This window comes from Psammomys obesus, unplaced genomic scaffold (genome assembly GCF_907164565.1).
Source record: "Psammomys obesus unplaced genomic scaffold, mPsaObe1.curated_primary_1811, whole genome shotgun sequence".
Classification (NCBI taxonomy): domain Eukaryota; kingdom Metazoa; phylum Chordata; class Mammalia; order Rodentia; family Muridae; genus Psammomys; species Psammomys obesus.
The window spans coordinates 10,935,131-10,956,103 of NW_026586173.1; the positions used below are offsets into that span (position 1 = coordinate 10,935,131).

A 20,973-nucleotide genomic window follows, 5' to 3' on the forward strand; every position below is an offset into this window, starting at 1 on the left:
TAAATTCAGCATCACCCCCAGAAATAACACTAGATTGACCTAATACTTTGTTTCACAATTCAAGCCTCTGCATGGAACTGTCAATCACTTGTTTTACAGAAGTGTCTTAAACAGCTGTTCCTTGTTTTCAATACATAACTTAATACTCAAACTCAAGAAACTTAAATCTTTTTTTTCCCTGAGTTAATAAACGCTCATATTAATAAAGTCGTGAGCAAGAAAAGACTCAGCCTTCTGAAACTCCTAATTACAGAAGAGCGAAACGATGTGCCTTGCTTTCCAAAATCGACTTCTTGGGACAAGCTCATTTGGACAGGAATCAAGAAATAAGTCTCTGTTGCAATTCTCTTAAGGCTTTCTGCAAATAGCCCTGGGGTGGAGGCGAGGAAGGTTAACTTGGAATGTGCTTTTTTGTTTGTTGTTTAAACTTTCCCTGGGCTTGACTACACACCTGCTATGAGAAGAGTCGTTTTCAAGTGAAGTCTCGCTTCTTTTAGCAGTGTCCATACTTTGTAATAAGGAAGACAGAATACAGCAGGTAAAAGTAACACGCGGATAACCTTTGCGGACAGGCCCTTTTCATTTATGACTTAAGTTTGGGTTCCTACCTGGGCTTTCCGTTTACACTCCTGCTACAAAACTACCGGACCCTCTATAGGGATACTCAATCCAGTCCCCGCTTCTCATCAGTGAATCAGAGGCTGTTTGGAGCGGCCAGTCCACGCTTTACCCTGTTAGTTTCACGTACAGAGCACCGGAGCACACACGCTGCGCCCTTCGGTGGCCACCCCGTTCCCGCCCAGCGCGACACGGCTCCACGCCGCCTCCGATCGCGACCCCCAGTTCCCGAGGGCGCACGACCGCTTCCGGGAGGTCGTCCACGCCGCTCCCCCGGCCGTCGGTCCCGCCCCGCTTGCAGCCCGCGCGTGCGCGCTTGCCGGCAGGAGCGCGCCTGGGCGCGCGTCCCGGAGGGGCGGGGCCGCGCCGCTCGCAGGTTGTCCCCGCCTCCGCCCCGCGGCGTTCCGCTGTCGCCGTGGCAACCCGAGAGCGGCAACGGCGGAGGCGCGCGAGTCCGGCGCCGCCTCCCGGCCGCCCCGCAGTAGTCAGCGGCCGCCCGGCCCGCGCTGTCCCCGCCTCCCGGCCCGCCCTCGCCGGCCAGAGTGAGCGACCGCCAGTCCGCGGATCGCGGCCGCCGTCCGGGCGCGCGCAGCTAGCGGGCGCGACTATGCCAAGATGGTCCTGCAAGCGCGGAGCAAGCACCGGGAAGCGGCTCCCAGGCCGCCCCGGCCGGCCCGCGCGTCGCCGCCGCTGAGTGGGACATCCGAGGTGGGCGCCGGGGAGCCGGGGCCGGAGCGCGCGCCGCCGTCGCCGGGGCGCAGGGGCGCGGCGGGCAGAAAGGGGCCCCGCGCGGAGACCGCCGCCGCGCCCGCCCGGGACGGCCTCGCGGGCCGCTTGGTGGCCGGGCTACGCTGGGCGTTGGGCCTGCGGCGCGGGCGCGGCCGGACCTGGAGCACGCTGCTGCTAGGTGAGCCAGTTAGCAGCCCTCTCCGACTTTTCCCGGGACGCTCCTGCCTCCTCCCCGCTCCTCCCCGCTCCTTCCGGGGTTTCGCTCCGCGCACCCTCCGCCCTGCTGTCCGCCCGGGCTTTTAGAAACATGGCCCCGAGATCAACCGCTGCTCGGCTGGCCGCGGGCGGGCTGGTCCTCGCGGAGGAGATCGGCTTCTCCCTGCAGCGACCGTCCACTCTTTGCCCTGGCTTGGCCGCTACTCGGGGGATGGTTTGCTCGGTGATGGGAGCGATTCCTGGAGCTCAGGTTCTTGTCTTAGAAAGTTGCCAAACTTATAATTAAAATTTAGCGTGCTTTTCTTCTTCTTGGCCGCAAACACTGCGGGTGGCACTTCGTGGTTCTGTCACTTTGCAGGCTGTCTTGTGTTTTGGATGCTCAAGCTTTAACCTTCCCTGCTGGCATCTCTCTTCCTTCCATGCACCAAATGGATGGGTTGTAACTGTGTGCCTAAAAGAAATAAGTTGAGGCATTTACGTGTGGGCTGCCATATGGGCTCGTTTTCCTATCTGTCAGGTAACGCAAATTTTTAGAAGTTTGGATTAACAGGCCTAATTTTTCCAAATCCATCAGAAAGACCCTGTAAAAAAAATTTTTTTTTTCAACAGTGAGCTTTGCCTATTGAGTTATGTAGTTACTGGTGATATTTTCTTGCTATCTTTTCACCGTTGCTCAATGACCTCTAAGAGTTTGGGTGCTTGGAGCCTGTAGTTTGGGGTGTAGATTGGTTATACAGCTAAATCAGCCTTCCTCTGGGGATAGCTTTTACTGCGGCCATGTAGTCAATGAAAGCCAGCCCTGGCTATGTGTTTGTGAGTTCAAGAAGGCTGGCATTGTTACTAGGATAATTTCTTATTTTTATATAGTTGGGCCAAGATTAGGAGATTTTTTTTTTTTCATCAATTCCCCCTTCTAGTAGCTAGCTTGATCCTGTCAAGTTGTACAGGTTAAATTCACCTTGGGGAGGCAGCGTGGTACAGAGGATGAGGTTGAAGGCATTCTGAGCTGGTGCATAGTGCTTGCTTTTGGTTGAAACCTCACTTTGAGGGCTTTTCCTTCTCCGTTATGTGTAGTTAACCCATGCCCTACTTTCCCAGGGATGTCCTGAGGAGCATGGGTGATGCGTATCTAAAGCATTTAACAACATCAGTTCCTGTTGTAAAAGCAAATGCATAATTCTGACTTGGGATCCCATGACAGAACAGACAGATCTCCAGCTCTCGTGAGTGGCTGGTGTAAACAGCAACTGTAGTAAAGTAAGGGGTGATACTGTTTTTTTATTTCAGGAAGAGACAGTAATTGATTTCAGATACTGCTCTTTTTCATATTTTGTGGTGCATTTTCTTCGGGTTCTCTTACACTGTTTGGATTTTGTAATGACCTTGCAGGAATACAGTTTGGTTTATTGTATCTGGTTAGCATTTCTCTTGCTTTGCTCTTTCTGACGCGGTAAGCGGAAGTCCAGTGAATGTGGTAGACCATATTTTTAGGTGTACCCTGGACAGAGGTCGTCACCAAGTAGGTGGAGTTTGGAGGAACATCACAGTCTTTGTCCTCTTGCGTGACCATCTGCTGTGAGGCCCCTTAGCACCTGGAGAGAAGGTTCTGCTGAATGATCGGCTCTGGTCCTCTGCCCTCAAGACAGGCATCAGTAGTGAGGTATCATGAGCAGGGGAACATAACTGCTGGAGAAGAAGCAAGGCTTTGTCTGGAGGTGTGCTCAGCTGTGCTCCAGGAGCAGGCCACCCAAGAGGAGCTACAGCCGTCCCACACTCCAGTCTCCTGCTTGAGTGCTCTTGCAGGCTACTAAAACAACCTGTAGAGCCTGCCTCCTGGGATTGGGTCAAGGCAGAGAAAAGTGGAGAATGAACAATAACCAGTCAAGTTCCAGTTCATATTGCATTTCAATAAGTTTTGTTTTTTTTTGTTTTTTTTTTTTTTTTTTTTTTTTTTTTGTCTTGTGCTGCTTAATTTTAGCTGTCAATTTAATGCTGCTTTAGAATTACCTGGGGAGAGAGTCTTAGAAATTATCTAGAGCTAGTTGGCCAGTAGGAGATTGTCTTGAGTGTTGATTAATGTAAGAAGACCCAGCCAGTTTGTTGGCTGTACCATTCCATTCCCTGGACAGTATAAGAGAGGGGGAAGCTTGGTGAAAACAAGCAAGCAGAGATGTTTGGATTTTCTCTTTGCTCTAGACTATGAACTCGATGCCTTATGTTCTTGAATTAACTTCTGTAGTAATCAGCTATAACTTGAGATTTTAAGCCAAGTGAACCTTTCCCTTCCCTATGTTGCTTTTTGTCAGGCTATTTTATTATAGCAAGAGAAATGAAATGAAACTATGGCTTCCTTACTGTCCGCTCCCTTTCTTTCCATGTCTACTTCAAACTTCTTTGGTTTCTGAGCCAAGAATTTAGTTTGTTTCTTTTTTATTTTCTTTCCTTTCCCTTTTTTCCCTTTTCCTTTCTTTTCCTCCTTTTTTCTTTTTCCTTTTGTTTGTTTGTTTGTTTTTGGTTTTGGTTTGTAGCTTTGGGTGTCTTGGCACTCTTTAAACCAGGCTTGCTTCAACACAGAGGTTGACCTGTCTCTGCCTCCGTAGTGCTGGGATTCAAGTTGTATGTCACTACCACCTGACTTTTAGTTATGAGATCTGGATTAGACTAGCAGTTTTTGGCCTGAGCTGTACACTGGAGATTGCTGAAGACCTAAATGAGCCACACATCAGACCCCTGAATTATATAACCGGGAGTGGGAATATGGCAGTGGGGAATCACAGTGGTGGACTTTAAGTGCTCATTTGCTTTTGGTGCTGGGGATTGGCTCCAGGTGTCCTACGTGCTAACTGCTGCACTATGAAGATTTCTAGAAGCAGACTGCCATCGCTAGGAAATAGAATTTTCTTTGCTGCAGTCTACAGAAACTGTACAACTCTCCTTTTATTTATTTTTCATTCTCTGTGTGTATGTGTGTGTTTATTTGTGTGTGTATGTACATGTGCCACAGTGCTTGTGTGTGATAACTTGTAGGTATCAGTTTTTTCCTATTGTGTGGGTACTGGGCTAGAACTCAGGTTGTTCGGTTGCGTGTTGGGCACCTTTACCCACTGACCCTTCTACTCTGCTCTACCCACTTTCTTCATATGGGCACATAAACTATTAAATTGCTACAGTTTTCTGTAATCTTTATTGTTTCCTCAAAACTGGGGATCTCAGTTGCCACTTGCTTGATATAGCTGCACAGATATTATACCCACCTGTCCTGCTCTTTATTAAAAGAAGGAAGAGAAGTCCTGGTAGGGTGAAAGTAAGAAATGTACACTTTAGTGGTACAGGACTGTAATGTAAGATGCCATTTTTTTAAAACTGTTAAAAAGGGAACTGTGGTGGTTTGACTAAGAGCGGCCCCCAGTAACCTCATATTTAAATGGAAATGCATGGGTTATTAGGAGTGGCACTACTTGAGAGGGAGACTATTAGGAGGAGTGACCTTGTTGAAGTAAGTGTGGCCTTGTGAGGAAATGTGCCCCTGGGTTTGTGTGGGGTTTGGGGTTTCAAAAGCTAAAGCCTGGCCTAGTGTCTTTTCCTCTCACTTGTGTATCCAGATGTTGAACTCTCAGCTCCTTCTCTATCACCTTGGCTGCCAATGTGTCGCCATGTTTCCTGTCCTGCTGATAGCGGACTATATCACTGAACTATAAGCCTACCCCAATTAAGTGCCTTATAATAATTATTGTGGTCCAGGTCATGATGTCTTTTCACAGCAATAGAACGGTAACTAAGACATAAGGTTGTGTCACTCTTCCGTACTTCCAGCCCGGTTCCTGCGGCAACTGCACTCCACTTGAGTTTCCTCCTGTTTTATGTGGGACTATCCTGGGTTCTGAGGGACTCTCCTGTGCCTTGCAGGGGATCCCAGGCTTTTACCTGCTAGAATGTAGTTGCACTGCCCCAGTGGTGGCAACCAGAATTCTTCCCAAGTACCGGCCAGTGTACCTGGGGAGGCAATCAACACTCTGGAACTGCTACTTTCCAAAGTCATGGCTTATGAGAGCCTGTGACTAGCCAGGAACAGGGAGGAAGCCTGCAGAGGTACAGTGTTGAATCTGGGTCCTGGGAACTGGAAAGGGCTGGTTTGGTGTGGTGTGGTGGACGCCACCTGGTATTTCAGAGCTGGTCTGCATTGGAAGCCTGTTTTGACACGCTGAAGCTGTTTCCACTCTTCCCCAATGTTTCCCGTCATTCCTTATCTTTAAGATGAGGATAGTAAATGCTTTGATTACAGTAAAATAGTATATCTGCTTCCTTTATATTTCCCATTGAATGCTTACTGTGCCAGGTGTATCCTGGGAAAAAGACAAGAAAACTGCTGCCTACCCTTATGGAACTTAGCTACTGGAAGTAAGAAGAATAAGTGCATAGTTAGTTATACTTTGTGCATTGGAGGACAGGAAGAGTGTCTGTGTTGGGGAAAGTGAAGCAAAGTGAACAAATGAAATCCCAAAGCCAGGGAATATGGACTTTAATAAAGCCAAGAAAGGCCATAGGAAAGGGCCTTGTTCTTGACCTTAGCTGTAGGGTGGAGAAGCAATGGGACCTGTCTCAAGGCTGAGCTGGTGTGAACTGTGTAGAGGATGAGAGGATGCATTCTTGATGTAGACAAGGGCACCTGGAAAGAAAGGGACAGGCCTCAACACTATTAAGGAGGAAAGGTGGCCTATGGACCAGATATGGACCTGGAGCAGGGTTTATTCCTGTGGCAGTGGAAAGCCCCTGAGGAATGTTGAGCAAGACAGGGCCATGTTTACATTTTAATTTTGAGAATCTGTTCTACAAAAATAGGTCAAGCAATGCAAAGCTAGAGCAGGGACCCTGCCTACCCCCCATCCCTGCGCCTGACCTCTGCCCTCATCCCCGAGGTGTGGCTCTTCCAGGACCCACAAGAGCTGTTGACATGAATAAAGGGCATGGCTGTGGAGAGGGTAAGAAGAGGACAGATTTCAGATGGATTTTGGAGGTGAAACAGGTAGAACTTGGGAATGGATTGGTGGTGTGAGGGAGGGGAAGAATTATTTTCTAGGACAGACAGTGAAGACTGTAAGGATGCGGAACAGGACAGGTATGATGGAGAAGAGCAAGGACTGCATCTCAGGTACAACTCCTCAGGTGTTTATGGGATCTCCACTTTTGAAATGTAAGGTGGTGGAAAGACAAAAGCTCCGAGTGGAATAGAAAATGGTGAGTTTCCAGCAGATGGGTAGTATTCAGAATCAGAGTGATTGACTTCATACTCCACAAATAGCATCTTATACCAGGACTGGGAGGTGGGTGTGTGGCATGGAGTATCTTCCTCTACCCTGCTTTGTTCCCAGTGCTGCAGACAAACTCATTTCTCAGTAGACGTGGGCCTGACCATGGCATTGTGATTATCATAATTACTATAAAAGAACTCTGAAGTATTTAGGTGTTTAGTAATGTAACTTATGCAAGGTCACTCTGGAGTTATTAAGGTCAGGATTTGAACCCAAGCCCCATGTGTTCTGAATCTTGTTCTTAGTTGCTATGCAGTGTTTCATCTTGTGAGCATTCAGCAAGAGGATACATGAATCCTCTGGCCAGTTGTAAGAAACCTCGCAGTTTGTCCATGGCCCCTGCTTCTTCCTTGTTTCTTTTCTTCAGAAGAGGTAAGGAGAAGAGGAATTATACATAGAGATACCAGGATGAAGAATGCAAAGAAAGCAGGTTAGTGGCTGGTCTGCAGGGAGAGAGAAGCTCCAGTGTGAATCTCGGGAACCCTGGCCATCTCCTGTGCTGATTTGCAGGCAGGAACTTGGACCCAGCTAAGCAAGCAGCTGTGAGGGTGTGCTTGTGCTAATTACAGGAATCCCATCAAAGCCAGAGAAAAAAAACTGGAAATGTGGGGTTTTGAAACCCTTTTTTATCCCCTTTCAAGAATAGACTTATGGTTAACTCTTAAGCATGTTTATAATCACTTAAATATGCTAAAGATGCTGTATGCTAAAGTTTGGTCATCTAAGTCCTTATCCTACTGTACTGTGTAATATCTCTTAATGAATGCAAAGGTGTATTAATGTCTCTTGTAAGTTTAGTTAATGACATTTGCATTTCATAGACTACAAAGCTTTGTTATTTACATACTTGTTTCTAAACTTATGCTTTGGGCTCATCTTTTGCAATTGGCTGTAATTTACCATTGGACCATTTCTAGGAAACGGTTAGTTGGTTTTCTTCATTCCAGTGCTTACTAGAAATCAAAACTAGTCAAAATGTAATTCGTTTCTAGAGCCACACCTTTAATCCCATGAAGAAATCAGTTCTCTGTTGGTGATCTTTTATAATCCAATCAAGAGTCATTTAATAAGCATATATTAAAAGTAGAATTCATTCTGAGAATGTGTCAGTCTACAATAGTTGTGGAATGATACTTTATTTTCTCATGATTGAAAGAGAAAAGAAATAAAAGGAGGACGTGGCTGTTTCTAAGGGGTTGAGGTTTTTATTATAGACACAAGGGAGAGCAGAGACAGAGGCAGAGATAACTGGGAGAGTCCAGAATGGATATGACCAGCAGAGTGGAGGGGAGAACAAAGAGAGGGGAGCCAGGAGCAGTGGTTAAGAGAGCAAGAGGCTGAAAGGTAAAAGAGAAAGGTTAAGTAGAGGCACTTAACTTTTAGGTTAGGTTATACCCTAACCCAAATTGCTGGGGTACATAGAGGGTATCAGCTGGAGGAAGTGCAGCCCAGTGCCTGAGCTGGAGAGGTTAGGGAGCTGGGTATACCAGTCAGGAGGACCCTGTAACAAGTAGGGACCGAGGGATGCTGGGAGAACCTGGGCCAGTCTACTTTGATATGTGAATAGGCATCTCAGTTAGCCTTTTGTTTCAGGTTTGAGACCTAATATCCTTTCTTTCTCTAGGGCTCTTAATGAACAGTTAAGTTGTCCATCTTATTAGTTTCATGTCTTTCCCCATGTTTGACATACTTCTGATTTTGCTGATTGTTAGGTGTGCCCTCTAGTACTGTAGCCATCACAAGAGGAATATTTGGTTCCTGTTTTATAATTGTAACCTAATGTAGAGGTGACTGTTGACATAACTGTCACCCAAAGCATTGGCAGAATTTGGTTTGCCTCACACTCTGGTAAGGAGGAAGTGGTTTAAATCTTCATTAACTGCAGCTTCCATTGGATCTTAGAACACAGTGTATGTGTAAGTTGGCCAGTTACTTTTAGAGTTTGCAGCCTAGGTGAATGTTCAGTTTGGGAGATTATTGTGATTGATAAAGATGAGGTTGAGTGGGCCTTAGGTCCATTTAGCTGTTGTTTACGACCAAGATATGTGTGCCACCATTGCACTTTGGATATTGTGCCATGATGGTCATTGTTTTAGTTCAGAAGCATCATAGTTGAATAGACTATTGGTTGTTTTTCTCCCTTGTATTTGTATATTTAGGTGTATGTGTGTGTGTACATATCTGTACTTTTCTTTGTATCTCGTTGTATACTGAGAGACCTGTGTTCTACACTTTACCTACTGGATTTATCAGGTTTTGCAGTTTCCCTCTGCATGCTCAGAAGCTTATTATTTTGGTTGTGTACTTTATTTGTTCTTAAAACAGTAAAATACATTGTGTTTTGCCCATGAAGAAGTTAGTTAATGGAAATTATCAATGCAGGTTTTTGTTTGATTCAGAAATATTTGTGTAAGGCTAAGACTTTTAAAGGAAGACAGAATTCACTGCTTTTAAAACATGTCTGTGTAATCATGCATTGCCTACTCTAGAGTTTGTACATAAATTCATATTGAAACCATATGCAAGCTGACTTTGTGTGTTTTTCTGTTCAGAATCCCCGCGGTGCTGTCTGGGATGGCAGCACATACTTTCTGGGCTTTGTTATCTTCGTATGTTTAGTTTAGACACATCATTTGTCTTTGGCCCTGTTGTGATTTCTAAGACATTTCTTTGTGTGTCATTTCACTCTTTTGTCTAATGTGCTCAACATTTTCATGTCTGAACTTGGAGTCAGGGACACCTGATCCCTCCCACGGTTTATTATATCTTTGCTGCATGAGACCTTGGGCCTCCTGGGGAAATAAAAGCCTCATGTTCTTTAAATAGACTCCTAGATCACTTTTGCCTAATATTAATGAGCAGACATTAGATATTATTATTATAACTAGGAGTTTCCAAGGTTTTTTTTTCTTTTTTTAAGATTTTGTTTATTATGTTATATGAGTGCTCTGTCTGCATGTACACCTGCCTGCCAGAAGAGGGCATCAGACCCTAGTGTAGATGGTTTTGAGCCACCATGTGGTTGCTAGGAATTGAATTCAGGATCTCTGGAAGAGCAGACAGTGCTCTTAACCACTGAGCCATCTCTCCAGCCCCAGGTTTTGGTTTTTTGGTTTTGTTTTTTGTTTTTTTTTTTTTTTTTTTTTTTTTTTGAGACAAGGTTCTCTGTGTAACAGCCCTGGCTGTCCTGGACTCACTTTGTAGATCGGGCTGGTCGTGAACTCACAGAGATCTGCCTGCCTCTGTCTTCCTAAGTGTTGGGATTATAGACATGCACCACTTTGCCAGGCTTCTTAGTTTTTTTGTTTGTTTGTTTGTTTGTTTGTTTGTTTTGCTCAATGCCAAATGTATTAGGAGACTCGAATTAACCAAAGTTGATCATCACTCCATATACCACTGTGATTTTTATATCTTAATAGAAGTGGTTTCTTTAAATCAAGGCTGTGAATTTTAAAAGCAGCTTTGCTTCTCATTTGGAGACTTAATGTCTGTATTAGTAAATTGAGCTTATGCCTTCTTTTCCTATTAAGAATAGAACATTTCCCCCAGTCCCAAGGAAGGAACAAGTGAAAGGGATCAAACCTGTCAAGGCTTTGATGTTTGTGGAACAGGAAGATTAAAAATGAAATGGAAAACAGGCAGAAAATCGCTGTTGCAGTGGCATCGGATGAAGGCTGTGCTAGTGCTAAAGCTTTGGGTCCTACATAAATCCCTAGAAGCTGAGATGACCCCTCCTCCATTTGTACTCTGCAAATGCCACTCAGAGACTAACTCAGTGATGTCTTATAAAACCTGCAGAGTGTTTCTTAGAAAGGGCCTTCTTACAAGAAGGGAGTTTGAATTTTAACTCTTTCCCTTTCTTAATTTTCATTTGTAGCCACCAAGTTTTAAGTTTCTCACTCAGCGTTATCTTTTGAATTTACATTTTCTTTTTCCTAATCCCCTTTTGACACCATCTTCCAGGTGTCTTCACCATCCCTGAATGAGTTGTCACCTTGTTTTTCTTCCTGGACTTGCCACCTTAACTGTACCACTTCTCAAAGTATGGACTGTATGAATCATTTGAGGGTTTACTACTAATGCCTGGCTTCGAGCCCCTTTACCTGTTGAGTGCTCCTCCCATGGCTGTGCTCCACGGCCACCTAGTCATGTGGAAAGCTGCCAGGGAATGTCAGTGAGCTGTCTCTGTCTACCTCAGGCTCCTTGAGATGCCCGCTCTTGGCTGGGAGGTAAGGCTATGGCCTGAGATTCTGCATTCCCACCTAGCTCCCAGGTAATAAATCACTGCTGGCCTTCAGGATACTAGAGTGCTATGGAACCCTTTAGTTCTCAGTGTAAATCTTGGAAAGAGCACCCAGCCTATGCCATAGTCATTCTGTGATAAACAACTTTGATCATTATGTCAGAGTCACTTGCTATTGTTGAATGTTAAATGTCTCCCATGAACTTATGTGCTGAAATACTTCTTCTCCTATTGGTGGTTGTGTTTGTGTAGATCCCTTAGGAGGTTGGTCTAGCTAGAGGAAAATGGGTCACTAAGGGGTGGACCTTGAGGTTCATAGCACCTGCAGCAGCCACATTCCAGAGGGCATCTCTACCCCTAGACTGTGAGTCCTGGAATTATCTGCCCAGGTGCCCACTGTTACTGTCAGTGCCTTCCTGCTGTGAAGGACATCACCTCAAATCATGAACACACATAAGTGTATCCTTCCTCTGGTTGCTCCTCATGGCTTTTAGTCACAGAGGTGAGAAAAAGAACATTAAAAAAAATGTATAAATTAGAAATTCCAAGAATTTCAGACTTGAGGCTAGTTAGTAAAACTAGTATCTCTAATTTTATTCGGTTCTATTGGGGATTTAAATGCAATACCAGGGTTTGTACTATTGTCACTTATGCTGCTTTCTCAAACACTCACTTGTTTTCTATGTTAACTAGCTCAGTCCTTCCTAGGCATTTTTTACATCATGATACAATCAGAAAGTGAGAGTACCATACTGTATAGTGGAATAAAAGCACAGTCCCTTCAAAGCAAGACAGCTCCTCAGGAAGTGGCTGTCCGAAGGGACTTTAGCTCTTCTGCCTTTGGCCATTGGTTGAGAAGCTCTGACTGTTGTACTCCTGATGTTCACATGGTACAGGGAGTGCGACCCACTGCCCAGGTAGCAAGTGAGACTCCAGTAAGTGTCAGTGCATTGCCGGCATCTATTTGACTTCTGCATCAGTACTGGTGATGAAGATTCTTTTGTCATGTTGAATCCAAGTCCATATCTAGCTTTAGTGTATTTGTCTTCTGGATGTCTACTAATCCACACTGTTAGGCCTCAAAGAAACCCAGGACAAATAGCTAACTGAGGTGTCTGTTAACATATCAAAGCAGATGCTGGACCCCAGGCTTTCAGAATCACAAGACAGAGTCCTCCTGGCTGGCATATCCTGGCCCCTGCCCTAAGCCTCTCTAGCCCCTTTTCCCAGCTTCTGATTCTTATATCCCCAGCTATTTTGGGTACCTGTCCTCTTGACTCCAGGTTCCTCACTTGCTCTTTTGGTTCCTCACTCTTCCTCTCTCCTCTCCCTCCTCTACTCATGGCTTGGTCTAGGTCTATTCTCCTGGCCCAGTTCAGTTTGGACTCTTCCAGATGCTTCTGGCTCTTTTGTCCCTCGTATCTACAACAAAACCTTCTCCTCAGCAATACCTGCGAGTAGTCGAGCCCTCATTTTTTATTCACACACCACGTTGTATTCATGCCTTGACTTCAGGGTTCTCCTTTAATAAACTGATTTAAGGTCACTGATCTTTATGTCTGTTTGAGTGCTTAATGTGTTCATTCGTTCTGGGAACCGAAATCTTACCATTTGAAAATGTTATCCTCAAGGACGAACTAGTTGATGATTATTTCTAGAGTGCTGTTCTTGGTTTCTTGGATGTGTGTTGCACGTCTAGAGAGCTTTTAGACGTTTGTTGGCTCTGACACATTGTGGGCCTCAGGTCGACTTTCCTTAAACTGGGTCCTAAGGAGAGTGTTTTTATTTGTTAACTTAGTACCCAGAAGCTGGGTTTTGTTTTCTAGGTACTATAGAGGCAACGTCTCTCTGTCTCTCTCACACGTGTACACACGCCACACACACACACACTTGCCGACACACACACAACACATGCACACACAGGTTTGACTTTGAAGGATGGCTACAAAGCACAGTCATTTGAGCACCTAGTGTTTTAGGAGATGCCTGCTCAGTATTAGGAGAATGAAAAGTCTGTGGTGGGGAATGACTAGGAATAGTCAGGAGTATGGGGCCCATCATGGGAGCCATGTGTGGAAGTCATAGATTTTCAAGGAGTGAGTGAGGTAATTAGAGCCACACATTCAGACTGGCTTCATCCTTCAGGAAGCGTGTTGATGTAGAATGGGGAGGCCATTTAAAGATGATTTCAGCATCTACAGAGAAGTAAAAGCTCAAGAGTGGATCTCGAGCTTAAACAGTAAGAAGTGGCTGGTATTAGAATGGGTGAATAAAGAACATGTCCCAGTTGATTTAGAAGCCTTGTCTAGATGGATGTTGAAGTGCCTTTAATCTTGTAATATCAATTTCACCATTTTGAGGGTTAAGGAGACCAGAATGTGTGAGCATGCTTTCATAAAAATTAACTTGAGTTCAGGAATAGGCTGTGTTGAAGTTTTACATTAATTTTGTGTTTAGAATACACTTCTTCATGTACATATAGTTATTAGATACACTCACCTAATGTCCACAAATGGCAAGGAGGGAACTCTGCCATTTGGAAGGAGACCCAGGTACCTCTGGAGGAAATACCTCTAAAGCCCAGCTTTTCAATTGTAGAGTGAGGATAAATGCAGGCTAGTTGTGGAAATCAAAAGTATATAGAGAATAATAATAATAATAATAGTTATTATTATTATTGCTGGATTTTGAGACAGACACTTTCTCTGTAGCCTGGAACATATGAACTCCCCAATGCTGGGATAATTGACATGCAGTACCACGCCCAGAAATTTGTGTCTTTTAAGGGAAACTACTTATAAAATACATGTGTAAAGGGAAAAGAGCAATTTCATAGGAAATTTGTTTGTGGTTGGATCACTGGCTGATTGCAGCCTTGGGGCTCCTGCAGGTTACCACACAGGGGCAAAAAGAGAGGTCCACATGTGTTTCCTTGCTTCTGCCCTCATGCCTTGCAGGAGGAGAGGGAACTGGATCCCCAACTTCAGCATTGACTCTGCTGGAGGATCTTCAAATGCAGATACTTAATCCCTTGCCTCTCAGCTATTCCCTAGAGATAGGGTCAGGAAGGGCCCATGGTGTCTGCTGTTCTGCTGAGGGACAGAGTGGTGGGCAGATGTCAGGGTGCAGGCAGAAGGCGAACAGGACTGGGCTGAGCCACTAAGAAGGAAGGCTTGGCTGTTTGCTTTCTCTCCTGACCGTTGTGGACCTGACCCAGGGGTTGGCCAGTCGATTCCCTTCCCTACCTGCTTTGACACCTACCTTGCCACCGGGGAGCCATCAGGAAATAGTCTTAGACCCTTTATTTTTTTAAACATATTTTTGACTTAGGTATTTCACAATTGATGACACACATAATTTTCATGACTTTATTGTTTGAAAATTTCATACATACATACATACATGTTTTGATCGAATCCACCTCCCATTCCTTTCTTGTCTACCACCATCCCAACTTTTCCTCTCAACTTTATCTGCTCAGTTTAAACCCCACTTTCTTCACTTAGTGGGGCCGATGTGGGTATGCATGGATGCAGGATAGCCTCAGGAGAATGGAAAGCTGCCCAGAGGACACAGCCCTGAAGAAAATCCAGTCTCTCTCCCACAGCAGGTAACCTTTGCAGTACTTCCACACCTAGGGGTAGGACCGCTCCCCCAGCATGCTGGAATTTTGGCTGTCTGGATCTTGTGAATATCTTGGATAGCCCCTGAATCTGTGTGTTCAAGGCTTTGCCATGCCTGGCAAATACTGTGTCACTTCAGAGATCTGCTTCCTCTTGCTCCCCAGTCTTTCTGAATTCTCTTTGGCAGTGATTGCTGAGCTTTGGAGGAAGGGGATGCATTAGAGACGTCCCATTTAGAGCTGAGCACTCCACAGTCTCTTATTCTCTGTCTGCATGTTGAGCAGTTGTGGGTCCAGGTATCAGCCACCATCTACCAGAACAAGAAGCTTCCCTGGTGAGGGTTGAGCAGCAAAGTAATTTATGGGTATGAGATAACTTAAGAGGCATTTTATTACCATGTTCATTTAGCAGGATAATAGTAGTAGGTTTTCCTCGAAGGCCTGTGACCTGACTAACCATAGGTTCTTGGCTCAGTTAATCATACCAGGTGTGACTTCTGTCTTGTGGATCAGGCTTTAAATTCAACCAGAAAGTGATTGATTACTCTTATAATATTTGTGCCACTATTTCATCAGTGGCATGTCTTGACAGGGCAGTAATTATTGTAGCTTGCTTACAGGGTTCAGAGCTGGATAAAACTTCTGATTATGTACCAAGCATAGAACCTTCTAACACTGTGAGAGCTGACTAGTAGGATGAAGCTTTTTGGTCAGTATCAGCTCGATCCATGTCCTTTGTGTGACTCACTATGTCTTTAGTGCTTGGGTCTCACCATCAGCAGTGTAACCAAGAGCAATGCAATGGACTCTCAATGTTCAAGGGAGGGTCTCTGGAGCCCCACTAAACATCACCTTATACCTGGCACATACCTGGCTCCTTCCCAGCTATCCTTGTATTCTTGAGCTGTGGTTGGAACGTGGAGTCAGCATTGGGCAGGTGAAATGTGGTTGTCAAGAGCTCCAGTAGGGCAGAAGATCCACTTGCATGATTCCCACCCTGCGCCTGGCCCAGTAAGCTGAGAAAACTCAGGGCTACTCTGCTCACTGATGTGGCAGGAAATCCTGAGACTTGGCCCTTGGCTGCCTTCAGTGATCTGTCTAACTTGCAGGAAGTAAAGGAGAAAAGATTTACATAGAGGTGTGTGTCTAACAGAAGGTTCAATTTAGCTTCATTACTGCCAAGACAGGGTTAGGGTTTATGTATACCCTCCCATCACTCTTAGTTAGACACAGTAACTTCTAAGTCATTTGCACCCCAGCTGTATCCTCATGCTAATGACTACTAGGAACTTTGTTTCTAAACTCTGGTCTACAGGACCGTTAGGCTCTGTCTTGTTTAGCTAGAATCTAGCTTTAAGAAGAGACTTCGAGTTTTATTTATAATGTTTCACCTCAAATCCTGCAGGATTGAAAATTGATACATAGAAAATTGTAACATAGAACTTGCTACAAAGTACTTAACCATCAAGAGTTAAGGTAAGAGCCCAGCTCTGACTGAGCTTTGGCCTGGGCAATACAATACTTCCAGCCCAACTGAGAGGGCTTTCAAAACCATGATGGTAAGGAGTGAGATTCTATGCAATCACCTTTCCTTAACCTTCTTTCAATTGTTGTTTTTAATCTGCAGATTTGTTTTTTAAATAAGAAAAACTGAGAACACAAAAAGAACATATCTGTTTGAGTGGAGAGAAATGGATTATCTATTTTGTTAGACCTTTTCCACCAATACACACATCAAGTATTAAAAGGGTTAATAATTACTGATACAAATTTAGAGAAAATAATTTAGAATATTCTTTTTTTTTAGAATATTCTTTTTGATGCCAAGAAAATTACAGAAATGCTTTTAGAAGTTTCTGTCACTTTGTCTTTATTCCTAAATCACATGTTCACAAAGCAGTACTATAACTGTACACAAAGCCATACTGTAACTTCAAGTGACACAATATACATCATTTTAAATAAAGTTTATCTCCAGATTTTAATATAAGAGTTCTTTTTATACATTATACATTCCTTTTTATACATTTTTATACATTTTGTGTGTGTGTGTGTGCTCAAGCCTGCCTGTATGTGTGTGTGAGTCTGTGTGTCTCAGCTGTGTGTCTGTGTGTGCCTGTATTTATGTGCTTGCACCTGTGGATGCCAGAAGAAGCATGGGTGTTATTTTTCAAGAGCTGTCCATTTTGTTATATGGAGACAAGAGTCTTTCAATGGGCTGGGGCTTGAAAATTAGACTAAGCTGGCTGGCCCATGAGCCCTGGAAATCCTCCCTTTTCTGTTTCTCCAGTGCTGGGCTTACAAATGCTGCTGGCTACCACACCCAGCTTTTCATGTGGTGCTGGGTTGATCATCACACTTTTGTGGCAAATATTCTCTGCTCTGAGCCTTCTCCCGGTCTAATAACTAATAGTGTCTATAAAGTATATTTGCTGTATTGAGGGATACATTGCAGCAATTATTTCTTCTCTATTTAAAATAAAGAGGGCTGAGATTAGGAATTATTTATGGCCAAGATGACTGAGAATTTGGCACTGTCTTTCCTTCTGTCCTCTTCTATAGAGGCCGTACAGTTTGTGGATCTTAGGTCAGAAGTCTTCAGCCTGGCTCATTAGTTTTTCCATTTGCTCAATCCGTGGTGTATCATTCAGCAAGTTACTCACCCGCCGTGTGCCCCAGTTCTTCATAACTGAGCACTTACGCCTACCCCAGCAGGGAAGCTGTGGAGATTTATTGATTTCCTGTAGGTAAAGCTCATCCAAAGTGCTGGGTAGGTGTGTAGTGTTTGGTGTTATCACTAACTTGAAAGGAAGAGATTGAAAAAGTGCCATTCATGTGCCAGTAATGCCAGGATTTCCTATTGTCCACACTGGTGCTAAAGAAGCTGATTAAAGGAACTAAAAACATCTGGCATCTTCCATCCTTTTCCCAAGAGAGTATGATACTTTTGAGAACACAAAGTAAGGTGACTTTGACAAATCCTCATTTTCACTACAGAATAGATGATGAAACTTGTTCAAGTAAGAAATCAAGCCTAGCATGTCTGTTTTTACAAGATATTCTAGAATATTATGTTGGCCAAGTAGAAGATGCTAATGGTAAAATTATAAAACAGAAAAATTAGCATTTGCTAATAATACTGTCTGAAATGGAACATTTAAAATGATAAGCTGAAAATACTATAATTAATAAATTGAAAGAAAATGAGCTAAACAAATGTATCACAGATTAGTCTTCATATATTTGTACATTACCAGTATTGTACATTTGCATATAAATTATTTCATGGACATTAGAAAAAATTTAAAATAGGAATAGGGTGAATATTTCTAATCTGCAATCCAAAGTCTGAAGCACGTTGAGTGTTAACATGTGAGCACAGGTGGAAACTATTACACCTGACCTTAGACACCCTGAAAGTACCTCGTAAAAGCACCTTCTGACTGTACTGTATTTTAGAGACATAAGTGGATTTGTTTAGACACTGGTGCTGTCTCCACCCATTTTATTATATACAAGAGATATTTCAAAATAAAAAAAAGATTAGAATTTGAAACACTTCTTGTCCCAAGCTTTGAGGATAAGAGCTCCTCCCTTTGTACTAGCTGATAGAATTTTTCTCAAGGGTAATTGAAAAGTGATTGGAATAACTGTGTGTGTACTATGTTTATGGAGACTAAGTCTACAATCTGCATTCTGCAATGATCTTTGTACTTGGGCAGAAAGTGAACTGATCTGTGATGTGCTCTGTGTTATTGTTAGCCTTGCTCTGAGTCTTTCTTTCTCTGCCTCTTATTTTCTCCTTCCATTTTATATTTACTATATCTATAAATAATAGTGGGACTTCCCATAAAACAAATCCAGGCACTGAGGTAGTTAAAAAGAAAAAAATGGTAGTGGTTACTTTGTGTATCTCAGTTGTAATTCTGGCTCTACTAGTCATTGTGGGTTTTTGTTCTAAGGTATCTTTATCTATTGATTCTGTTGCTGTGAGGTCTTTTTGTAATGGTTTCCATCTAATAGTTCTTGTACAATGTCTGGCAATAATAGGACCTCATGTATTTTGCAGACTGAGTGAGTGAGTGAATAAAAACTGTAGCTAGAGCCTGAGCTGGTCTGTTGGTGTTGTGTAGGCTTAGCCTCAGTACTTTTTTTGAAGGGTCAATAGTTTCTCCTCAATGCTAACATGCTAAGCCTGGTTCAACTTTTTCCACAGCTCAGGCTTTACAAGTTTATCTTGGGAGTGTTTGTGTGGACTGCAGCCATTGGGCTCTGAATGTGCTGGATTTCATTGAAGTGCTTATCTGTAAGGAGAAAACATTTTTTTATGCTAAAATAATAATGTAAATTTCTTTTTCTTTCAGCTTCCTTTGCAGCCCTATTGCACTGGTAAGATTGTTTTTCTTCAATGATATATATTATGCAAATGTTTATAACTTACAAACGCTATATCCCATGTATTTAAAAGACTAGCTTCTGTATCTTAAAGGATGAATGTATCTTATTTATACCACAATCCTCTGAAAGATTAGTTTAATTGATAAGTCAGGATCAGAATAATAAAACTTTTATATAAATTTATCCATTATTAAAGAGGCTATATTTGATACTTTAATTTACTTAACATTAATATGGTGTGCATGTTGAGCATTAGATTGATGTTTTTAATCTTTTGGGTGGAGAAATGTCTGCATTTTGTGAACCAGGCAGTTTCTGAATAGTACCCATGCACATTCAGTGTGATCTATGGTTTTATAGTACATCACTTAAAATATTGTTATGCTTTATTTTAATGTTAAAATCTAATTGGAATATGTTTTCTTATGGAGAGAATTGTTGAAACCTGGTAGAAAACAAATATAGATACAATCGTTTTTCAGTTTTATTGCAAACTGTCGACAATCTGTAGGACTGCCCTCTTTGCTTTTGGAATAATCTTCAGCCCTGTTGCTTTGCTGTTTTAATGTTTCCAGGAGCCACATAACGCACCTCTTTGAAAATGATCGGCATTTTTCTCACCTCTCCACACTGGAAAGGGAAATGGCTTTCCGCACTGAAATGGTTAGTTTTGTGTGTGTATAGTATTTCATTGTAGTATTTTGGAACTGAAAATATTTCAAAGCTCTTTGACATGAAAGGTCTTACCAACACATTTCCAAGTAAAAGGAGTAGATGTTAGTATACAGGCATTCTGCTGGCCTGCCCTCAGGGACCTGGCAATTGCTTAGGACACGCCCTGCCACTGCCAGGTGCAACAGGTGTGTGCTGAGTACAAAAGGACCACCAGCCACTCCGTAGCTCTCTTGGCGTTCTCTCCCTTCTCTCTCTGCCCCTGTCTGTCCTCATGGCTCTACTCCATCTGTCTGCCTGTCTACAAGTCTGCTTGCTTGCCTCTATTCCTTCCCACGCCCTCACTCCTCTCTCTTTCCCAATAATTGCATGGTGCTGTCCCCAGGGGCACACCTTGGAAGGTGCCTCTGCCACACTATATTTCATGACAGTTCCAGCTCATCTTGTAGCTTCAACAACAGACAGCACCCAGCCTTCCACACCCCCTGTCCATCTCTGTAAAGGACACTAGGCTCTTGCACTAGTGCCTGCTAAGATCCACAAAGGACTTTTCATCCTTAGCGATTTCTTAGCACCATCAAATTAAAACTGGTGTTTGAATGAGCTGATTGGTACTTGACAGCAGTTGATAATGCAAACTGTTTGTACTTGTGTTTAGCTGCTGTATTGCTGAGTCCTTTGATCTCTAAGTCCCTCTTTCTGTTTGTTTTTCTACCATTTATCTATTGAGGAGCCACCTGTCTATCATCTATCTGTCTGTCTGTCTGTCTGTCTGTCTATCTGTCTATCATTATCTATTTACCTATCACCCATCTATCTTCTATCTATCATCTATCTTCTATCCATCTATCTATCATCTGTCTCTGTCTGTCTATCCATCTCTCTACCAATGTCTCAACATACTTATAGTGTACATATATATGTTACATAAATTTGTCCATTGTAACTCACATTTTCACTTGATTCCCATTTCCTTTGTCTTCTGAAAACTGACAGATAATGTGACTCCTTTTTAGGTAGGAAAAATTCCCAGCTGGTACTTCACACTGTTACTGTAGTGTTTAAGTACACACAGCGTTTAAGGACCTGTTGCCTTCTCAGATGATCATTCTGGGGAGCAGCTTAAGGAATGGTCTGGCTGAGTCCTTCTTAGTGCCCAGCCATCC

General features: G+C 43.3%; 1 protein-coding gene across 2 annotated transcripts in view; it reads left to right on the forward strand.

Moving 5' to 3' along the window:
• The first annotated feature begins 1,175 nt into the window (after window positions 1–1,175).
• The window catches only part of Dpy19l1 (dpy-19 like C-mannosyltransferase 1), a 98,577-nt gene continuing 78,779 nt past the window's right edge, over window positions 1,176–20,973 (forward strand). For both annotated transcript variants that reach the window (XM_055601395.1, XM_055601396.1), the window contains exons 1-3: window positions 1,176–1,525; window positions 19,102–19,126; window positions 19,711–19,798. In XM_055601395.1, the coding sequence (XP_055457370.1) occupies window positions 1,234–1,525; window positions 19,102–19,126; window positions 19,711–19,798 (405 nt within the window). In that variant the 5' untranslated portion in view covers window positions 1,176–1,233. The remainder of the gene's footprint in view (window positions 1,526–19,101; window positions 19,127–19,710; window positions 19,799–20,973) is intronic.